The sequence below is a fragment of the Humulus lupulus genome, chromosome 2 (assembly GCF_963169125.1).
Source record: "Humulus lupulus chromosome 2, drHumLupu1.1, whole genome shotgun sequence".
Lineage (NCBI taxonomy): Eukaryota > Viridiplantae > Streptophyta > Magnoliopsida > Rosales > Cannabaceae > Humulus > Humulus lupulus.
The window spans coordinates 169,389,465-169,407,575 of NC_084794.1; the positions used below are offsets into that span (position 1 = coordinate 169,389,465).

An 18,111-nucleotide genomic window follows, 5' to 3' on the forward strand; every position below is an offset into this window, starting at 1 on the left:
TCTTCAATATTATAAAACTCCATAAGCCCCCCTTAGAAGTTGTTAGGAAAGACAAATATGGACGAGTATACAACTGGCTGCTCTTTAAAGATTCATCATCGTCAAGTTGATAAAAACCAAAATATCAAAGACTATATCGGTGCAGATAAAATGCCCAAATAATTATGGAAAATTCACATTTAAAATGGGCACATAAGAAAAGGATATGTGTCCTTGGGAAAACTGACGAGTAAGTTTCCGAATTATAGAAGGGATTTTTAAAAAAAATATATAGCTTTTATACTAGCTGCCAAAATATGAAACTATATTTTCCTTAATTGGTATGATAAAATTTATTAAAAAAAAATTAAAATATGAGAAATATAATTAGTAACTAACTAAAATGTAAAAATACCACATTTTTTATCATATTTTTGTTTTATTTGATTTTAAAGGTAATTTTATTTATTTATTTATTTTTCTTTTTGTTATACCCAAAAAATAGGAAGATGTATCCTAGGAAGCTAAGGGGAATGCATTCTAGGAGAGTTAAGGGGAATGGTCCTAGGAGACCCCAAGGAGGATGTGGTCCTAAGAGAACCAAGGGTGTGTAGGAGGTAAGCCTCCCAAGGTTTTCTAAGCGTTGGCTCGAACGTGTCCAAGGTAAGTAGCTAAGGAGGAGGAGTCTCATGCAAGAGAATGGAGACTTAGATTTTGATAAGGAGATCATATACAATGTTCGATCGGACATGTTTGGGAGATGCTAAAGGAGATTGCCTCAATGTTGTTCAAGGTAAGGTTGCCTCAATGTTGTCCAAGGTGAGGTTGCCTCAATGTTGTCCAAGGTGAGGTGCCAAGGAGGTTGCCTCGGACCACCTTAGTCCGAGGATAAGCCAAGGAGATTGGTTCAAGGAGGAACATGGCATGCTAGAGGAGAGTGCATGTTAGAGGAGAGAAGTGCATCTCCTACCACCATGCACGTTCAACCCACCAAAAACATGTCCTACCACCATGCATATCCTACCACCATGCATGTTCAACCAGCACTTGCATGGGTAGTGAGTCGGAGGTGGACCAACTAGCTAGAGGAGACTAAGTCAGACACAACTTCAACAACATACGCGGGAATCTCTCATTCTTCCCACAAATGGGGAGTTTGTTACATTTCGAATTTTGAATGTTTATTTGTAATATAAATATAATAAATATAATAAAATATCCCTATCATAAGGGGATATCAGTTGAGGATCTCAGGCCTATAAATAGAGAGCTTATGGGATGAGAGAGGGGTCTTCTTCTGCTTCTTCTTTCTAGAGAGAGAAAATTGGGTCTGTCTATTCTAGAGAGAGAAAGTGCTGAAATCAGAGAGAATTCTTGTATTTTCACAATCTGTACTGAAGAAACTCAGTTGGCTCAGTCCATCTGATCTTGAGTATAGTCTATAAATCAAAACTCTAAGTGAATTAGGCTATTACCGACAATCGGGGCTGAACCACTATAAAAATCTCTTGTGTGTTCTTTATTTTCTTTATTATACCGTCTGTGTCGTTTACATTCTCTTGAAGACTTGTCGTAATTGACGTTCTCACGTCGTTGGCTAAAAACGCAGTCAACACTTTTATTTTTAATTTTTTTTTCTTTTTTTTCCTTACTTATTTTTTCTTTTTTTTTCTACCAATTTTTTCCTTTTTTTTCTTTCCATTTTTCCATTCTTCTTCTTCTTTTCATTTTTATTCATTTATCTATTTTTTTTTCCTTTCATTTGTGTTATTTTTTTTATATATTTTTTCAGTTTTTTTTTTTCATTTTTTACTTCTATTTTTTCTTCATTTTTGTATTTATTATTTTCTCCTTCCATTTTTTTTTCTTTTTTCATACATATGAGCTTTTTTTTCTTCTTCCATTTTTTTTCCTTTTTTTCTACCAATTTTTTCATTCATATTTTTTTCTTTCCATTTTCCATTATTTTTCTTATTCTTTTCATTTTTATTTATTCATCTGTTTTTTTCCCTCCTCATTTCTTTTGTTTTGTTTTGTTTTTCTCATATTTTTTTAGTTTTCTTTCCTAAGTTTTTTTTCTTCATTTTTTTGTACTTATTCTTTTCTCATTCGATTTTTTTTCCTTTTTTTTACACATATATTTTAATATTACATAATTATTTTACTATTTTTTTATTGTAATTTTTTTTATAGTTTTTTCCACATGTGTAAAAAAATTCAAACCAATTTTTCCAGAATTTTCTTTTTATTGTAACCTTTATAAGAACACTAAAATTTGGAAAAAAACTAATAAAAATATGAAAACGTGAATGGGTAACTAATTACCCTGATGGGAACATTCAAATCTAGAAAAAAAAAATTATATGAAGAAGATGGGAGAGAAGGGAAATGGGTTTGATCTGATTTTTTTTCTATCTTCAGATATGTGGTAACTGGTTACCTTCGTGTTCTTTGTGTGTATATTTCTGGGGATAACTGTTTACCTTCACGTTTTTTGTGTGTATATTTCTGGGAGTAACTAGTTACCTTCACATTGTGATGTGTGTATATATTTCTAGGTTCTTTACGGTAACTGGTTACCTATGTTACTAAACTCATAGTTACTTATTCTTCCTTTTTTAATGAAGTATTCTTCCTCTTTTTCATTCAAATTTGATGTTTCTTTTCATATTTAATATGAGTAACCCTTCACCCCTCTTATGGTAACTAGTTACCCCTCTTATGACAGAATGTTACTTCTCTCAAGGTAACTAGTTACTCCTCGTGGTACACATTATTTAACCTAGCTCTATGATTTTTTTTTACATAATTGTCAAAAATCAATCAAGTAATTGGTTACTTTACCCAGGATTTGAAAAAAAAAACGTACAATCTAAAAAAAAGGAAAAAAATATTTATAATAAATAAACACAATTCATATTAAAAAAAAATTACAAAACAACCAAAGAAAAATTTAATATAAAATTAGTTATATAAAAATAATATAAAAAAAACAAATAAGCTAAAAAAATAATAATCAAATTACAAACATACCATTCTAAATGAATAAAACTTAATTAAGAATAAAACTATGGCATAAACCAATTTTTATACAGAAATATGAGAAAATAAACCTATAAAAGTGAAAATTCTTTAAAAAAAAAACATATTTTTGCACTATTCAAAATCTCATATAAAATGTAATTCTATGATAAGAGCTTTCTGTTTATTTGAGCCTCTTTGGAACTTCTCTCACCAAATAATAGCCTTTTTGTATGGAAGGTATGGTAAGAAGTTTGAATTTCAGTTTCATCTCAAAACTAATTCTAATTGGTGACCATTGAAGTAGTATTAAGTTCCCACACACTTTCATGTGGGACTCTCTAACAGAAAACAACTTTGACAACTACAAAACACTCAATGCTTGGGAGCTTGGGAAAAATGGTAGCAACGTTTGACAGTACAAGCAAGTATTAAATCGTGCAAACAAAAACATATCTAGATGACTACCTGAGAAAGTGTAATTAAAGACCAAAAAAAGGTAAAACCTTGAAATGGCAAATACGTTTGTATCAATTGGCAAACTCCCTCAGACGAAACGGCATAAAGATTAAACTGTCAATCAAATAAATACAACAGACCTACAAAAGTAACAACTAACAAATCTGTAAATCTCCGAGAAGTTAAACACAAACAGGGATAGAAATGTCTGCACTTCATCAAATGAATTGCCTTTTCATGGTAAGAGCTAGCACTGTTCTCTGAGTCACATTGTTTCAGGCAGCCAATGTTCATGCTCCATAATTCTTCTACAAGGAGCTATAGCTGTTCCTTGACAATGTCTGCATTTTCTACTACGCTGCTAATGAAATGGTCTTGAACTCTTTCTAAGTAGACTCTGATTTGAGTGCTGTTGAACAGACTGGCTGGAATTGTCTCTAACATATATCATTAAGCCCGTTTTCATTCCCATAGCCGCTTCAGATGGCTGGAATTCCTCATGATAACTTCTATCTTTATAGCAACAAACACAGGTACAAGAGCTTGAAATTCCTTCACTACTTGAGGATTACAAAATAAGAGGGACTCTGGAACAATTATTTGTTGATTATTTTTCAAGGATTATGTTATAGTTTCAAGACAATCATAATAACGTGGATTTACCATATAACTTCAAATATATAAATATATACAGAATTGATCTTCGTTAATTGATATTGTAAGGGAGCTGAAATACTGCATCCAATGTGTAAGAGGGAAATAAAAAAAGAGTTGACACACCTCAAAACTTAAATCCCTTCTTGTGCTATGTCTGTATTACATAATACTTTTATCACCATGTCATAGGTAAAAGCATTAAATATATAAAGCAACCTCTTGATCAACAATCTGTCAAAATCTTGTCAAGAATATTTACTCCAGTATCCAAATTTCCAACCATCTTGGCAAAGAAAAGATCCCAGCAATCATTGTCAATGTTTCCACTTGACAATGCCAATGAAAAAATCTTTGCGACTTCTTCTTTTCCACTATGATGGAGATTATCAATCAACATAGTATAAGTCGACTTGTTAGGCGAACATTTTTTAAGCAACATTTCCTCCAAAATTCTAATCCCTTCCTGTGCCTTTCCAATATTACAAAATCCTTTTATCAACATATTATAGGTAAAGGCATTAGGTGCACAACCTTTCTCCACCATGTCATCCCACAATCTCCCAGCTTCGTACAATTCTCCCTGCTCACACATTCCAGCAATAAGTGTGTTGTAAGTCAAAATACTTGGAATTAAACCCCTCTCGAACTGATCAAATAACTTCCTGGCTTCCCATATTTTTCCTTCCTTACAAAGCCAATATATGAGCGTACTAGAGACAACATTGTCCGGGGTACAATTGTTCTTCAAAAGTTTCTTCCACAGTTCACAAGCCTCCTCCACCTTCCCTTGTTGACACAGCACGTCAATCACCTTGCAACAAAGCGCAGAGCTTGGTATGTGTTTTCCATCAAGCATATCCCCAATCAAATTAAGAGCTTCACCAGACTTGTTTTCTTTACAATAAGCTCTGATCATAACCCCATAAGTAACTTCATTTGGATGAACTCCATTCTCTTCCATCTCATCCATCACCTTAATAGCATCAGCCAACCTCCCTTGTTTAGTGTACCCATCCATCAAAATGGTATATGTAGTAGCATCAGGCAGCCACCCCCTATCCAAAATCTCAACAAAAACCCTCTCCGCACCAACCATATCACCTCGCATAGCATAACCACCTATAACGGTAGTATAAGTGACCACATTAGGGACCATACCCATGCTGGGCATTTCATCCAACACCTTAAGCGCATTCTCCAAATCATTCTTGTGGCATAGTGCTTTGACCAAAATGTTACAAGTAAACACATTGGGCACCACTCCAAACTTATTCCTGCAATTCTCAAACACCCAGCGGACCAAATCATAACGTTTGTTTTGAACCAAAGCATTCAACAAACAGTTCAAGGATCTAACTGAACGCTGAACACCAAAGTCATGGATCCGTAAGAAGGTTTTCAGTGAACATTTGGGGCGACTGGCAAGTCCATAACTACGAATGACAGTAATAAAGAGGTCTTCACCACAATTAAGGTGGGATTTACGAAGGTCAGAAAGGAGGCCCTCAACAGCTGGAAAAGCGTGGGCACGAGATAGGCGGCGGATGATGGCATGATAGGTTTCATAGTTGTGGGAGAAGCCAGGATGAAAGTCACCAGCATAATGGAAGATCTGGAGAGCAAGATCAAGGTTCTGCTGGCAGGTAAGAATGGAGACCAAGCGCTTAGGGTAAAGGCGCTGGGGCCATGGCTTGATAGGAGGAGTGACAATATACGATGGCTTGGTGCATAGGGAACAGATGGTGACACTAGCAATTTCTATGGTGGTGATCTTCAATTTCAACTTAAGGAGGTGGCAACAGAACATGCTGATGTTGTACTATAAGATTAATGTTACAATATGCTACTTCTTTCTCCTGGGAAAGCTCCTAACACCCTGCATGCATTATTAGCAAACAACAGGTTTAATCCTCTTTAACAATCCAATTCAACCAAGTGTACTTGATCAAACAAAAACAATCCAACAAAGTATCAAAAGCCATTTATTTTGAGCTCAAATGTTTTGTTTTGGATTATCATTCAAAACTGAAGCTCATCTCTTGTTTTATTTCTCACATTTTTGTTTTGCTTTTGGGTAGTTAGAAAATTCCATGAAGCATGAAAGTGTAATGATACCAACTAGAACAGTAAGCATTAGATAGACATAATATAGAATATGATTTTGAAACCATCGGTTTTCCTTATGTGCATGTGACTAAAAAAAGTGGAGCCATAAATTTCCAAGGATTCCCCTTGACACCACCTAAGAAGTATCACAACCATTATCTTGAACTTCATTTTTTTCTCTTAATAATGTCCTACAATCACCAATAGTGAATCTTGAGTTACAATTAGTATACAGCTTAGAATTTCCATTAATTCTGAAACAATTTTCTAAACTGTCACTCAAAAGTGAAAGCATAGGATTCAGCTTTACCTTCGCAGCACAAATTGTTTCTTAACCACTCCTGTGCATTCGTGAATAATCCTTTAAATGCTTCCTCTCCCTCTGTAACAAAATAAGAAACATAATTGTTTTAAGAGATAAATCAATTTTTTGAATTTTTTTTTTAGAAAAAGGAACCATTGAAGTTGATGTAGTGAAATAATCATATTTTCTTCCTGATATGCAGTGACTTGATACAACACTTAAAAAACAGGGATTGATGATATTTCAGTATAATAATGCAGAATCAAAATTCATATACAAGTGAATTAATTTTTTCAGTAGAAGATGTTCCATTGCTAGTTTTTTTTAATATTCATAACAAGGCACTGAAATAGTAAACATCATAAAATAAGTAAATGAACAATCCAAAAACCCCACCTCATTTCAATAAATATGGGTCTTGTACCTTCCCATAGTCATACATTTACTTTGTAAAAGGAATATGGTTTGACAGAGCAGTTCAGTCTATATATTTCAACTTGTATCCTGAAAATTGGAGCACCTACATGCCCAACAGGATTCAGGTAGAGGGGACAAACTCTGGAGACTAGAATAAGGCAGACTCGGAGATTCAATATGCATCAGTGTTTCTTTTTGTTGGCTTTGTCAACAGATCAAATTGATTGGTTAGTTGGTGTCTTTTTCCCAACTATGCACCATTACCATGCTACTTCTAGTGGCGCATACATCCAGTTGGGGACAATATTTTTTTAAAAAAGAAACAGAACTTGTATTAAGACGATAGCAGGTAATTGTCACCTACTATATAGTTATAATACAAAGAGACTGGTAAAATACCATATAATACCTCCAGTTGGTAACAACAATTTTAGAAAAAATGGAAGGAAAAGATAATAGTATTCATTGGTATGTTGAAGAGCACGGTCACCAATAATCCCGACAAGAGCAAGTTCCATCCTTGAAGTGATGGAAACGATTGGAATCCCTCACAATAATCTCCCTCTCAGTTATTTTGGACATGTATTTAGTTGCAGTGTGGCAATCACCACATACTCTCAAGTTTTTGAAGATCCTAATAGGAGTTCTAGGAGGAGTACTAATAATTCCGAAAGCAATGGCTAATCTCTCACTATGACTGGATAGAATTTCTTCCTTCTCATCCTCTTCCACATCCTGCAACACAAAGTTGTAGTCAGGAATGTAACCGAGACTTTTCATCTTAGCAGTCATAACCTTCAATTCTGTGCATATCTCTTGATACTTTTGATGAGTTTGGTTTCCAGTGTAAAAGACATCAACCTTGTTGTTGATTTCTATGGAGCTCCACCCAGGAGTCTTCCTCAATCCCTTGTCTCTAGCTAGTGATCTAACTTTATCCACACCTTCCCATTTTCCAAGATTTGCATATATATTAGATAACAAGACATAATAACCAATATTCTCCGAATCAACTTCAAACAACCGATCTGAAGCAAATTTACCTAACTCAACATTTCCATGTATTCTACAAGAACCTAGAAGAGCTCCCCAAATAGAAGCATCAGGTTCTACAGGCATACTCTTTATAAGATCAGATGCTGCCTCTAAATGACCAGCTCTACCAAGCAAATCCACCATGCAGCCATAGTGCTTAGTACTGGGCTTGATCCCATATTTTTCCTGCATCAAGTGGAAATAATGTTTACCCATATCAACCAAACCTGAATGGCTACAAGCTGACAACAAAGATACAAAAGTAACACCATCTGGCTTCACTGCCTTGTCCAACATATCTTCAAACAATTTTAAAGCTCTCTCCCCATGCCCATGAAGTCCATGACAAGAAATGATGGCATTCCAAGGTACTGAGGTCCCTCTAGGCACTTGGTAAAACAATGACATTGCATCATCTAATTTCCCGCATTTTCCATACATGTCAATCAGGCACGTTCCCACAAAGACATCCATATGAAGATTGTTCTTGATCACCCGACCATGAATTTTCATCCCTTGGTGCACATCTCCAAGATGGGAATAGGCTGGTAAGATGCTCACTAAAGTTCCTTGATTTGGACTTAACTCTTCGCATTTCTCCATTGTGTTGTATACTTTAATTGCCTCACTTGCAAGACCATTTTGAGCATAACATGTGATCAAAGTATTCCACGAAATCACATCTTTGGTAGGAAGTCCTTCAAAAACACTATGAGCATAATTTATTGCACCCAATTTTGAATACATGTCAACAACTGCATTTCCAATGGCAACACCTTCCATAATCCAACCTCTCCTTAGAATGAACCCATGAACAGACTTACATTTTTGACAATCAGCTAACGGAGCAACAATGGAAGCTAAACTTAATAGAGTTAACAAATCAGGTTGAATGCCAATCTGCTGCATCTTTTTGAAGAATCCAAGTGCAGTTGTCGGATCATCATTCTGCTCAAATGCATTGATAATTGAGTTCCACGAAACCAAATCTGTTACAGCCATTTGATTAAATACCCTTAGAGCATTGACCAAGCAACCAAATTTTGCGTACATATTAATCAGTGCATTGGATACAAGTAAGTCGAATTCCAAGCCATGTTTTATGACATGTAAATGAATAAGCATTCCACTTAACATGTCATTTGATTGTGCACAAACAGTGAGTAGGCTTGCAACAGTTAGAGGATCCATATTTTCCCCCTCCAACCTCATTTCATTCAAAACATCTAAAGCCTCTGTAGCATTCCCATTTTGACATAATCCAGAAATCATTGCATTCCAAGAACCTATATCTCGAGCTGGCATCTCATTGAACAAGTTACGAGCAATGGCAACCAAACCAAACCGTGAGTACATATGGATCAAAGAAGCAGCAACATAGACATCCCACTGAAAACCCAACTTCAAAACCTGGCAATGTATCTTCTTTCCATTAATTAGATTTCCACAAGCCTTTAAGACAGGAGGAAAAGTGTAGGAATTCGGTTGAAGACCAGAGGTGAAAGAGAACTGGTGAAAACAATCTAAAGCTTCACGGAAACGAGATGTGCGTACATAAGCAGATATCATTGAGTTCCATGTATAGATATCCTTGTTTGGTATCTCATTGAAAGTGCGGCGGGAGAAAGATACATCACCAAGGTAAGAATAAAGATTTACAAGCTTGGCTGAAACAAACATGTCTTTAACCTTCCCAGACACCACAAGAAGTGCATGGAGGCGCTTGGCAAAGTGCACTCTTGTGCAGGATATAAATAGAAGATCAAAATTTATTTTTTCTATTCTCATTTTCAGAAGTTATTAAAAGGAAATTGCAATGTAGCTATCGCCGCCAAAATAAATGATCAGTGAGCTTGAGATAAGGGTAGTTATTTGGTAAAAAATGCCTTCCTTTGCATGCACACAACAATCTGAAACCAAGGTATCAACATTAGAACTGCAAGGACCCCTACAACTTTTAGAAATTTTTTGTACAAGAGCAACTAGACACCAATACACATGCCTAGGCATTATTGGGCGCGAATTTAGTTTGAAGAAAAAGAATATTTTATTAATTATAAAATATACAGATTTACAAACTAATGACTAAAGGAAATAATCCAAATTCCAACATGGCAAGTTATATTCAAAATAACATTGTCTTAGTGTGACACAGAAGCTTAGAGGAACAACAACCAGGGGCGGAGAGAGGGACTCCATTACTTGACTGATTCATAATTAATATAAAAATCAAAATTTAAAGATTCATTAATTTGGAATAAGTAGGGGTGCACATCAATCGGGTTCAGTTTTGGATGAGTGTAACTCTGAAACCCACTCAATTAGATTCAATTTTAATTTGGGTATGGGCCTCAAGTTTTCGGTTAAGTACATGTGGATTTCTCAGGTTGGGCTTGAGTTGAATTAAAGTCCAAGTATCAGTCGTAATTGAAACTCTCTCATGTTTCAAAATGGTTTTCAACTTAACTTTCTCCTCTAAATATACCTTCAAGATACCTCTAACAACTGTCATTCTAGAAGCAATATCAAAATTAGGTTGTAGTGTTCTCACAAATTGTCTACAACTTTCGCCCTCAATATGTCTAAGCAACAATTCGGCTTACCCAACATATTTTGAGAGCGCTTGCCTACAAGCTTATTTTATTTTTATATAGCACTGCCACTGAATTTGTTTCACCTTCCTTTTCTCCATTTAATGGTTCAAAACTTAAGCTTTTTGTTTTTTTCTCATCAACCATGAAGGACGTAAATTCAGAAGCATGCTTAAAATGATTCCACAAAATACTAGTCCAGCGTTTCTTAGGATCACGTGAGTAATCATTCCCACAGTAATTACACATACACCTAGGATCTATTACATCACACACCCTTTTAATTTGGTAAAATGTTCTTTATAGATGGTCATTTTTTAAGAAAAGAAGGTTTATCTCTCCTTGTACCCTTTATTTGACATAATCTGTAACGGTATTATCTTGATATTGAGGTTCAATGGATAATGGGTTAACTATAGGACTTTCATCCACATGATCATCCATTTTCATTACTTAACACACAAAAGATTTGACAAAAATAATTAGAGAACATGCTTGCCTTGCTTATATCATCCCCTAATCAATAAAACAACACAGAAGCCTATTGTTCAGTCCAATATAACAGCACATAAGCTTCTAACTCACTACAAATAGACCAATACAAGCCAACATTCACTAATTAATTTCACCTAGCAGCAACAAACAAACAATATTTATATTTTCAAAATCAGCGTAACAAAGATAAGAAAAAATACCTGAAGTTAAATAATATCAAACCAAGCTAACCAAACACCAGCTTTTAGAATCTATCCTCCTCCATATCTGAAATATAATAACTTAAATTAGAGTGGGAGACAAACCAATAAATCAGATAAACTAAGGCAATCAAACTGCTTTTTGTTTGAGTATCTCGTTAAAATCAATAAGATAAGTAAAACTGTGGACGAGGTAGATTTTGTTCACTTACTGACCAACTTCTTGAATCAAAATATGAGAGAAAGTGAGGGTGAGCGAGCTGCAAGACGTGCGTGCGAGCCAGTGAGTGACGAGAAGGAACCGTCGGCAGCAAGAGGTGAAGATGTACGACGAGGGACAGGCGGCTGAGTGAGTTAATGGGTAGAGGAGGCGGCGGCGCTTTCAGGGTTAGTTTAGAGTGAGAGATAGAGAGTCCGTCCGAGAGATGAGAGGGGGAGGGGATGCGCGGGTAAGCTGCTTAGGCCTTCTCGATGGGATATCACTCCAACATATACACTACACGCAACATAAACAATACTCTGGAAAAAAATATGCTGGGAAAACAAATGTCTACCAATATGTCCCTGGCACAAATTTTCTCCCCCTCGTTCTTCTTTTCTTCTCCTCTTCTCTTCCTCGCTTTTCCGTCCCACTAAAACAAAGTAACGCTAATTGGTGGCATTATTACTTAATATTTGTGTGGATTTAGAGTAATTAGCGTCAAATTCCCTCATTTTTACATTCTTATATGCTTGACCCTAATTTTTTTGTTTCAGCGGTGAAATCACTCAATTCACAATTTTATTAGCAAATATAAGATTGCAAGGAGATACAAGCATCCATAATTTATTAAGTCACATATTAAACATCAATTTCATGCCATAAAAAATTAATTTTAATTAATAAAAATTATAAAAAAATATATATATGTAAAAATAAAAAAAATCATTTTTATTTAAAATATATAAAAAAAAAATTAACATTAAACTCTTTTCTTCTTCTCTTCACTGAAATTTGATATGAACACCCAAATTGAAACCCAAAATTTTACAAATCTAACATCAATAAACAACATATTAACCCAAAATTTACAAGCAGACATAAATTATTACAACAGATTAACACCAAAAACTTAGATTTTAACTCCTACGTACCCATGAAACCCTGATTTCACCGAAAACCCAAACCCATGAAATGAAACTCAAATTTCGTTGCCTAAGATTCCGTTGCCCAGTTCGCTATCCTCTCGCCCGCAAAGCTTTGCCCTACCCAAAGCCGAGATTTGTCGTCAAATCACCAAACCCGAGCACCTAAGCTTTAGCCCCCGACCCTTCAAAACCCCAACCCCTGAACCCCAACCCAACCATGAATCGCAAGTTGCTGGGCTCAAAAACGACGTGGCATAGGCGGAGATGGAGGCCCTGTTGGGGTTTTATGCTCTAATTAAAACTCAATTTCTTTGTAATCTCATTTATTATCAATAAAATAATAGAAATCATTTTTTGACTTGGTCAATCACTTTGCTCACATGTTTTATTTTCATGATTATTTGCTTAATATAAACTTCTATTAAATCCCGATGTAACGTCCTGGATAGTCAAGACCATTAAACTGTGTGTTTAAAATAGTGCAAGACCTGCTAATCAGGTCGTTTGAACATAAATGTGTCTCTAAAGTCATCTGACAATTTAGGGTTAAAAGATTTCGATTATAAAATAATTGATTTTTATTAAAATAAGAGTTCGATATATGAGATCCCAAAAATAAGGTTTTACATGGCGGCATAAACAACTCTCAAAAGTTAATACAACAAAAGTCATCTAAATGGAAAAATACAAGTTTGAGCTCTAGTCCTTGTAAATCCCTCGACCGTGGCGGTCGAGCATCTGACGATGTACACTCCACCCTCAAAGCTCTCCAACTCATGGCTGGTCCAACTTTCATTTGCCTTTACCTGCACCACGTAGCACCCGTGAGCCAAGGCTCAACAAGAAAATAATAATCAACAAGCATAGACAACAACAAGTGTATATAACAAACTTTAGTCCAATCAGTTCAATAAATCAGCATAGTACAAGTATTAAGCTAGGCAACGATAAACATATACTTTCAAACATATAACTCAATCTTTAATACAAACATTTACGTGTGGCGCCCTTAGGCTGAGCCCTTTGGTTATTTAGTTGATCCCGGCTCGCTAAGGCCGAGCTGCGTTCAGTACGCTTATCATCAGCCCCGGCTCCCTTAGGTCGTACTTTCACATTACACATAACAGAGATATAATTCACAGACCACATATGTTCAATTACAGGGAATCCCAGTCCCATTCACAATCACTTGGGTGCAGTTTTCTTGCCTCGAGTCCCGAGCGTTGGATAAAGAACGGTTCCGAGCACGATCTTCGGTCCTGAGCCTTAACGATAACCCTAGTCATAAGCAACAATGGATAACTATCAAATTCTAATCCAATTAAATGTTTTGGAGACAAATACGAGCTTCCGGGCCCTCGAATTCTACTAAACTGGGTAGTAGAATTCGTCTCGAGCAGTTAGGTTTAAATCCCCGAGCCTAAAAACTAACCTAGGCTATGGCTGCCTATGCGAGCCGTGACCTGGCCCTAAGGGTCACAGCGTGCCTCAAGTCAGAGGCACCAGCCTCATGCTCCAGGGGGGAGGCGGGTCGCGACTTGCCCCCTAGGGTCACAGCGCGCCCTCAAGTTAGCAATCCCCCAGGGCCTTCTGGGGCACGTGAGCCGCGGCGCCCATGAACTGGGCCACGGCAGGCCCCCGTGAACCTAGAAATCCCTGGGTTTTCAACATCCTTTCCTCAACTCACTAATTGAAAATCCCTTGAAATCTTCAACCAAAACCCAGAATTGAGTCTAGGACTCTTGACTACATAGCTTAGGCATAAAAACACTCAAACTCCTACTGAAATTACCATCCCAAATCAGCAATAATCATCACTCAAAATCCCAGTCAAATTCATCTTAACAATCTAAATTCGCAACAGAAACAAAATAGGATTCTTACCTCAGTTTGTTGCTTAATTCCCCCAGCTATTCCTTGTCGACTTCTAGCCTCAATTCTCCATACTTTCGTGTTGAATTCCTTAAGTTTTCTCCTCCAAAACCTCCAAACTCCCTTAGGCACAAGAGAGAGAGAGAGAGAGAGAACGTGAGTGATAGGGAGAGATAGTGCTGAGAGTCTTGAGTGGTTTCTGGTGAGTTCTAACTATTCTTAGAGTTTCCACTAAGTATAACCCTTAGCCAAAATGGACCAAAATGTTCGTGAAATCAACTCAGCCTCCTATTTGCCCTTAAGGGCATAATGGTCATTTTCCCCCGTTTCCCGCTATTTCCTAAAGTCGTCCTGCAATTTCCCAATTAATCCCGACATGCTCAACTAATCATCAAATACTTACCCATTACTCGATATATTCCAAATATACGTTAAGTTTCCCAAAATACCCCTAGGCTCACCCCGAGTCGGATATTAAACCCCGATGTGACTATTCTGCTAATCCGCTCACTAAGATTGCCTCGAGTTGTATACTGCAAATGTATCCACATAATAATGTGGTCTCAACCATTTAACACATATAATCACATTTATGCCCTTAACGGACAAAAATTATAGATATGCCCTTATAAACAATAACGGGCCCACATGCATACTTAATACTTATAAACATGCATATAAATATATTCATATCATCATATATATCATGCATGCCACATAGTCACGCATTTAATCAATTAATCACACATATCCAATTATGCCCTCCCGGCACGCTAATCAATGCACTAAACCCTATTAGCATTTTTGGGTCATTACAACTATCCCTTCATACTGAGAATTTCATCCTCGAAATTTACCTGAATAACTCAGGATACTGATCCTACATAGCTGATTCAAGCTCCCAGGTCGCTTCCTCAACCTTGATATTCCTCCATAATACTTTGACTAAAGAAATTATCTTGTTCCTCAAAACTTTATCCTTCCTATCTAGGATCTGAACTGGTCGCTCCTCATACGATAAATCGGTGTGTAGCTCTATACCCTTATATCCCAACACATGAGTCGTATCTGAGACGTACTTCCGAAGCATAGAGATGTGGAATACGTCATGAACTCCTGATAAAGACAGTGGCAGAGCCAATCTATAGGCTACCTACCCGATCCTCTCTAGGATCTCAAAAGGTCCTATGAATCTAGGGCTCAACTTGCCCTTTTTCCCAAATCTCCTCACCCCTCGCAATGGTGAAACTCGCAGAAACACGTGATCCCCTACCTGGAACTCCACGTCCTTACGCTTAGGATCAGCGTAGCTTTTCTGTCTGCTCTGCGAAGTGAGCATTTGAGCTCGGATATTCTCAATAGCTTCATTAGTCTTATGAACAATCTTCGGTCCCAAATACTTCCTTTCCCCCATCTCATCCCAATGAATGGACGATCTACATTTCCTTCTATATAACATCTCATATGGAGCTACTCCAATCTTTGATTGATAACTGTTGTTGTATGAAAACTCAATCAGCGAGAGGTACTTGCTCCAAGACCCCTCGAAGTCTAGCACACATGCTTAAAGCATGTCCTCAAATATCTGAATCGTTATCTCAGACTGTCCATCTGTCTGGGATGAAAGATTGTGCTAACCTTCAGCTAAGTTCCCATAGCCTTCTACAAACCACCCCAAAACTTGAAAGTAAATATGGGATCCTAGTCCGATACTATAGATTTAGGAACCTATGGAGACGTACAATCTCCCTGACATACAACTCCGAGTACTAATCTATTGTATAGGTCGTTCTCACTGGCAGAAAGTGAGCTGACTTGGTGTATCTATCTACTATCACCCACACCGAGTCATGTTGCCTCACTGTCCTGGGTAAACCTCCCACGAAATCCATAGTTGTGTCTTCCCACTTCCACTCGGGAATACCCAAAGGTTGTAACAACCTCGCTGGCCGCTGGTGTTCAACCCTTACCTGCTTACAGGTTATTGTTGGATTTTATGCCCTTATAAAACCATGTCGGACATGTAACACGATTTCATATTGTCAATAAAAGTAGTAGAAATCATTTAGTTTGACAATCATGTTGCTTGCTTGTTTTATTACATGATTATTGAAATAATACAAACATTTATAAAATCCTGAACATATGGATAGTTACAATTATAGTGACTAGGTCACAGTGGATTATAGACGAGTCCTAAGATTAGACCAGTGCATTGGATTTTCACTTATTAGGCAATCTACGATATGATCTACTTACACATTTGGGGTGTGATGTCTTGTCCAAGGCATTGACCAAGTAGATAAGATCGGATGTATTTGGTTACATCGTACTAGGATCGATATATATTATTGATTGATAAATAAGTATCGTTGTTATCGAGTCTAATCAATGTCACAACCATGGCCATAGGTTAAGTCGATCTTAATTCTGAGTGATAATATTCTACTAATTATATTATTTAAATCTTTTGATTTGTTCGTTACCAGCTTACCCTACAGTCTAGCCCATACTTACATCTTGGAGATTTAGTAGTGTAATTGAGTGGGAGTATTATTCATAGATATGAAATCTATAACTTCTGTATGAGAAGTGAAAAGATGATTTCCTTAATTACTTTGTTCGAAAGGTTAAATGATTGAGATTTCATTTCTGTGATTAAGTTCACAAAAATATCATTTATAAGGAACATAGTGGGAGTTAAGGATAAAATACTGACGAGGGGTAAAACAGTAATTTGCACCCAGCTCGTTAGTAAGTCATCGATAGAGGATTGACTGATGTTAATGGTTATAACAATGGATAATGTATTATGGTTTTGAAAATACATTCTATGAATTCAATAGTTCAATTCTGAGTCTATAGTGGAGTCACGAGGAATCAATAAGATAGTGAAATTATTCGTAAATAAATTCACGGTAATTTGTTGGAGCTTGATTTCATGGATTCATGGTTCCTGCATCACCTTTGAGTTAATCATCTAGAATGTCTCAATTAATTGATTTAATTATCAATTGGGATTTTTAAAGCTGACTAGGTCAATTTTGGAAAATTTATAGAGATATGAGATTTAGAGAATAAAAAAGAATCTTTGGGTAAATTTATTAATATTGATAAATTGGTGTCAATATAAATAAATAATATTAAATAAAGTTTCAAATTATAATTAGTTAATTTGAATAAGGATTTAATTAATTAATTAAAAAAAATAAAAGGTTTTGAATTTAGACCCAATTGAGATTTAAATTTTAAAACAAAGAGATTTGGCCCAAGTCCATTTATGGCAACCCAAGGCTTTTATTTTTTGTTTATTATTTTTAATTAGTTTAAATTTAAATTTAAATAAAGCCCATTAAGTTGTCTATATAAGGAATATGATATCTAGGGTTTTCATAAGGAAGTCAGTCTCAGTTGATTCATTGGGTTAGTGAAAACCTAGACACTCTAATCCTTTCTTAGCCACTATCTCTTCTTCTCTTCTAGATCTCTATATCATGTGTTGAGAACCAGCCCACATTAGTTATAGGTTGATCAAAGGTCTGGTGAGGAAGACTGTGTTGCTGATCTAGTTCAATCTCTTGATAATACTCTACTACAAAAAGGAATCAAGGGATAGAGAGATTGAAGGAAGGAGTTGTTCCAATTCCGCTACGTAATCATAAGTTTCTACATCTTTGTGTTTATGCTAATTTATGAATCTGATGTTCATATGTATGTCATGTTATTCTATATTTCTATTATGTGTTTGGAAAAATAATAGGAAGCATGCATCTAGATTTAAATTCTTAGATCCTACAATTGGCCTCAGAGCCTAGGTTGCCTAGATCTAGATGTTAAGAATGCATGA

At 36.1% G+C, this 18,111-nt stretch overlaps 2 protein-coding genes across 3 annotated transcripts; both read right to left on the reverse strand.

Annotated features, from left to right (window-relative positions):
- Positions 1-4,105: 4,105 nt before the first annotated feature.
- Positions 4,106-11,331, reverse strand: LOC133818704 (pentatricopeptide repeat-containing protein At5g16420, mitochondrial). Its single transcript, XM_062251737.1, has 3 exons — positions 11,265-11,331; positions 6,533-6,604; positions 4,106-5,992 (listed from the first exon to the last, which is right to left on the reverse strand). The coding sequence occupies exon 3, from the start codon at positions 5,921-5,923 to the stop codon at positions 4,340-4,342; it is 1,584 nt and encodes a 527-aa protein (XP_062107721.1). The 5' UTR covers positions 5,924-5,992; positions 6,533-6,604; positions 11,265-11,331; the 3' UTR covers positions 4,106-4,339.
- On the reverse strand, positions 6,575-11,551 carry LOC133818703 (pentatricopeptide repeat-containing protein At4g33990). 2 transcript variants are annotated; one of them, XM_062251736.1, is made up of 4 exons: positions 11,481-11,551; positions 11,265-11,331; positions 6,923-9,888; positions 6,575-6,604 (listed from the first exon to the last, which is right to left on the reverse strand). In XM_062251736.1, the coding sequence occupies exon 3, from the start codon at positions 9,764-9,766 to the stop codon at positions 7,430-7,432; it is 2,337 nt and encodes a 778-aa protein (XP_062107720.1). In that variant the 5' UTR covers positions 9,767-9,888; positions 11,265-11,331; positions 11,481-11,551; the 3' UTR covers positions 6,575-6,604; positions 6,923-7,429. The 2 variants fall into 2 exon arrangements, with proteins under 2 accessions (XP_062107720.1, XP_062107719.1); XM_062251735.1 differs by having other exon boundaries at positions 11,477-11,545.
- Positions 11,552-18,111: the final 6,560 nt, after the last annotated feature.

Coding starts and splice junctions, on each gene's coding strand:
- LOC133818704 (XM_062251737.1), bottom strand. CDS start 5,923: ATGTTCTGTTGCCACCTCCTTAAGTTGAAATTGAAGATCACCACCATA.
- LOC133818703 (XM_062251736.1), bottom strand. CDS start 9,766: ATGAGAATAGAAAAAATAAATTTTGATCTTCTATTTATATCCTGCACA.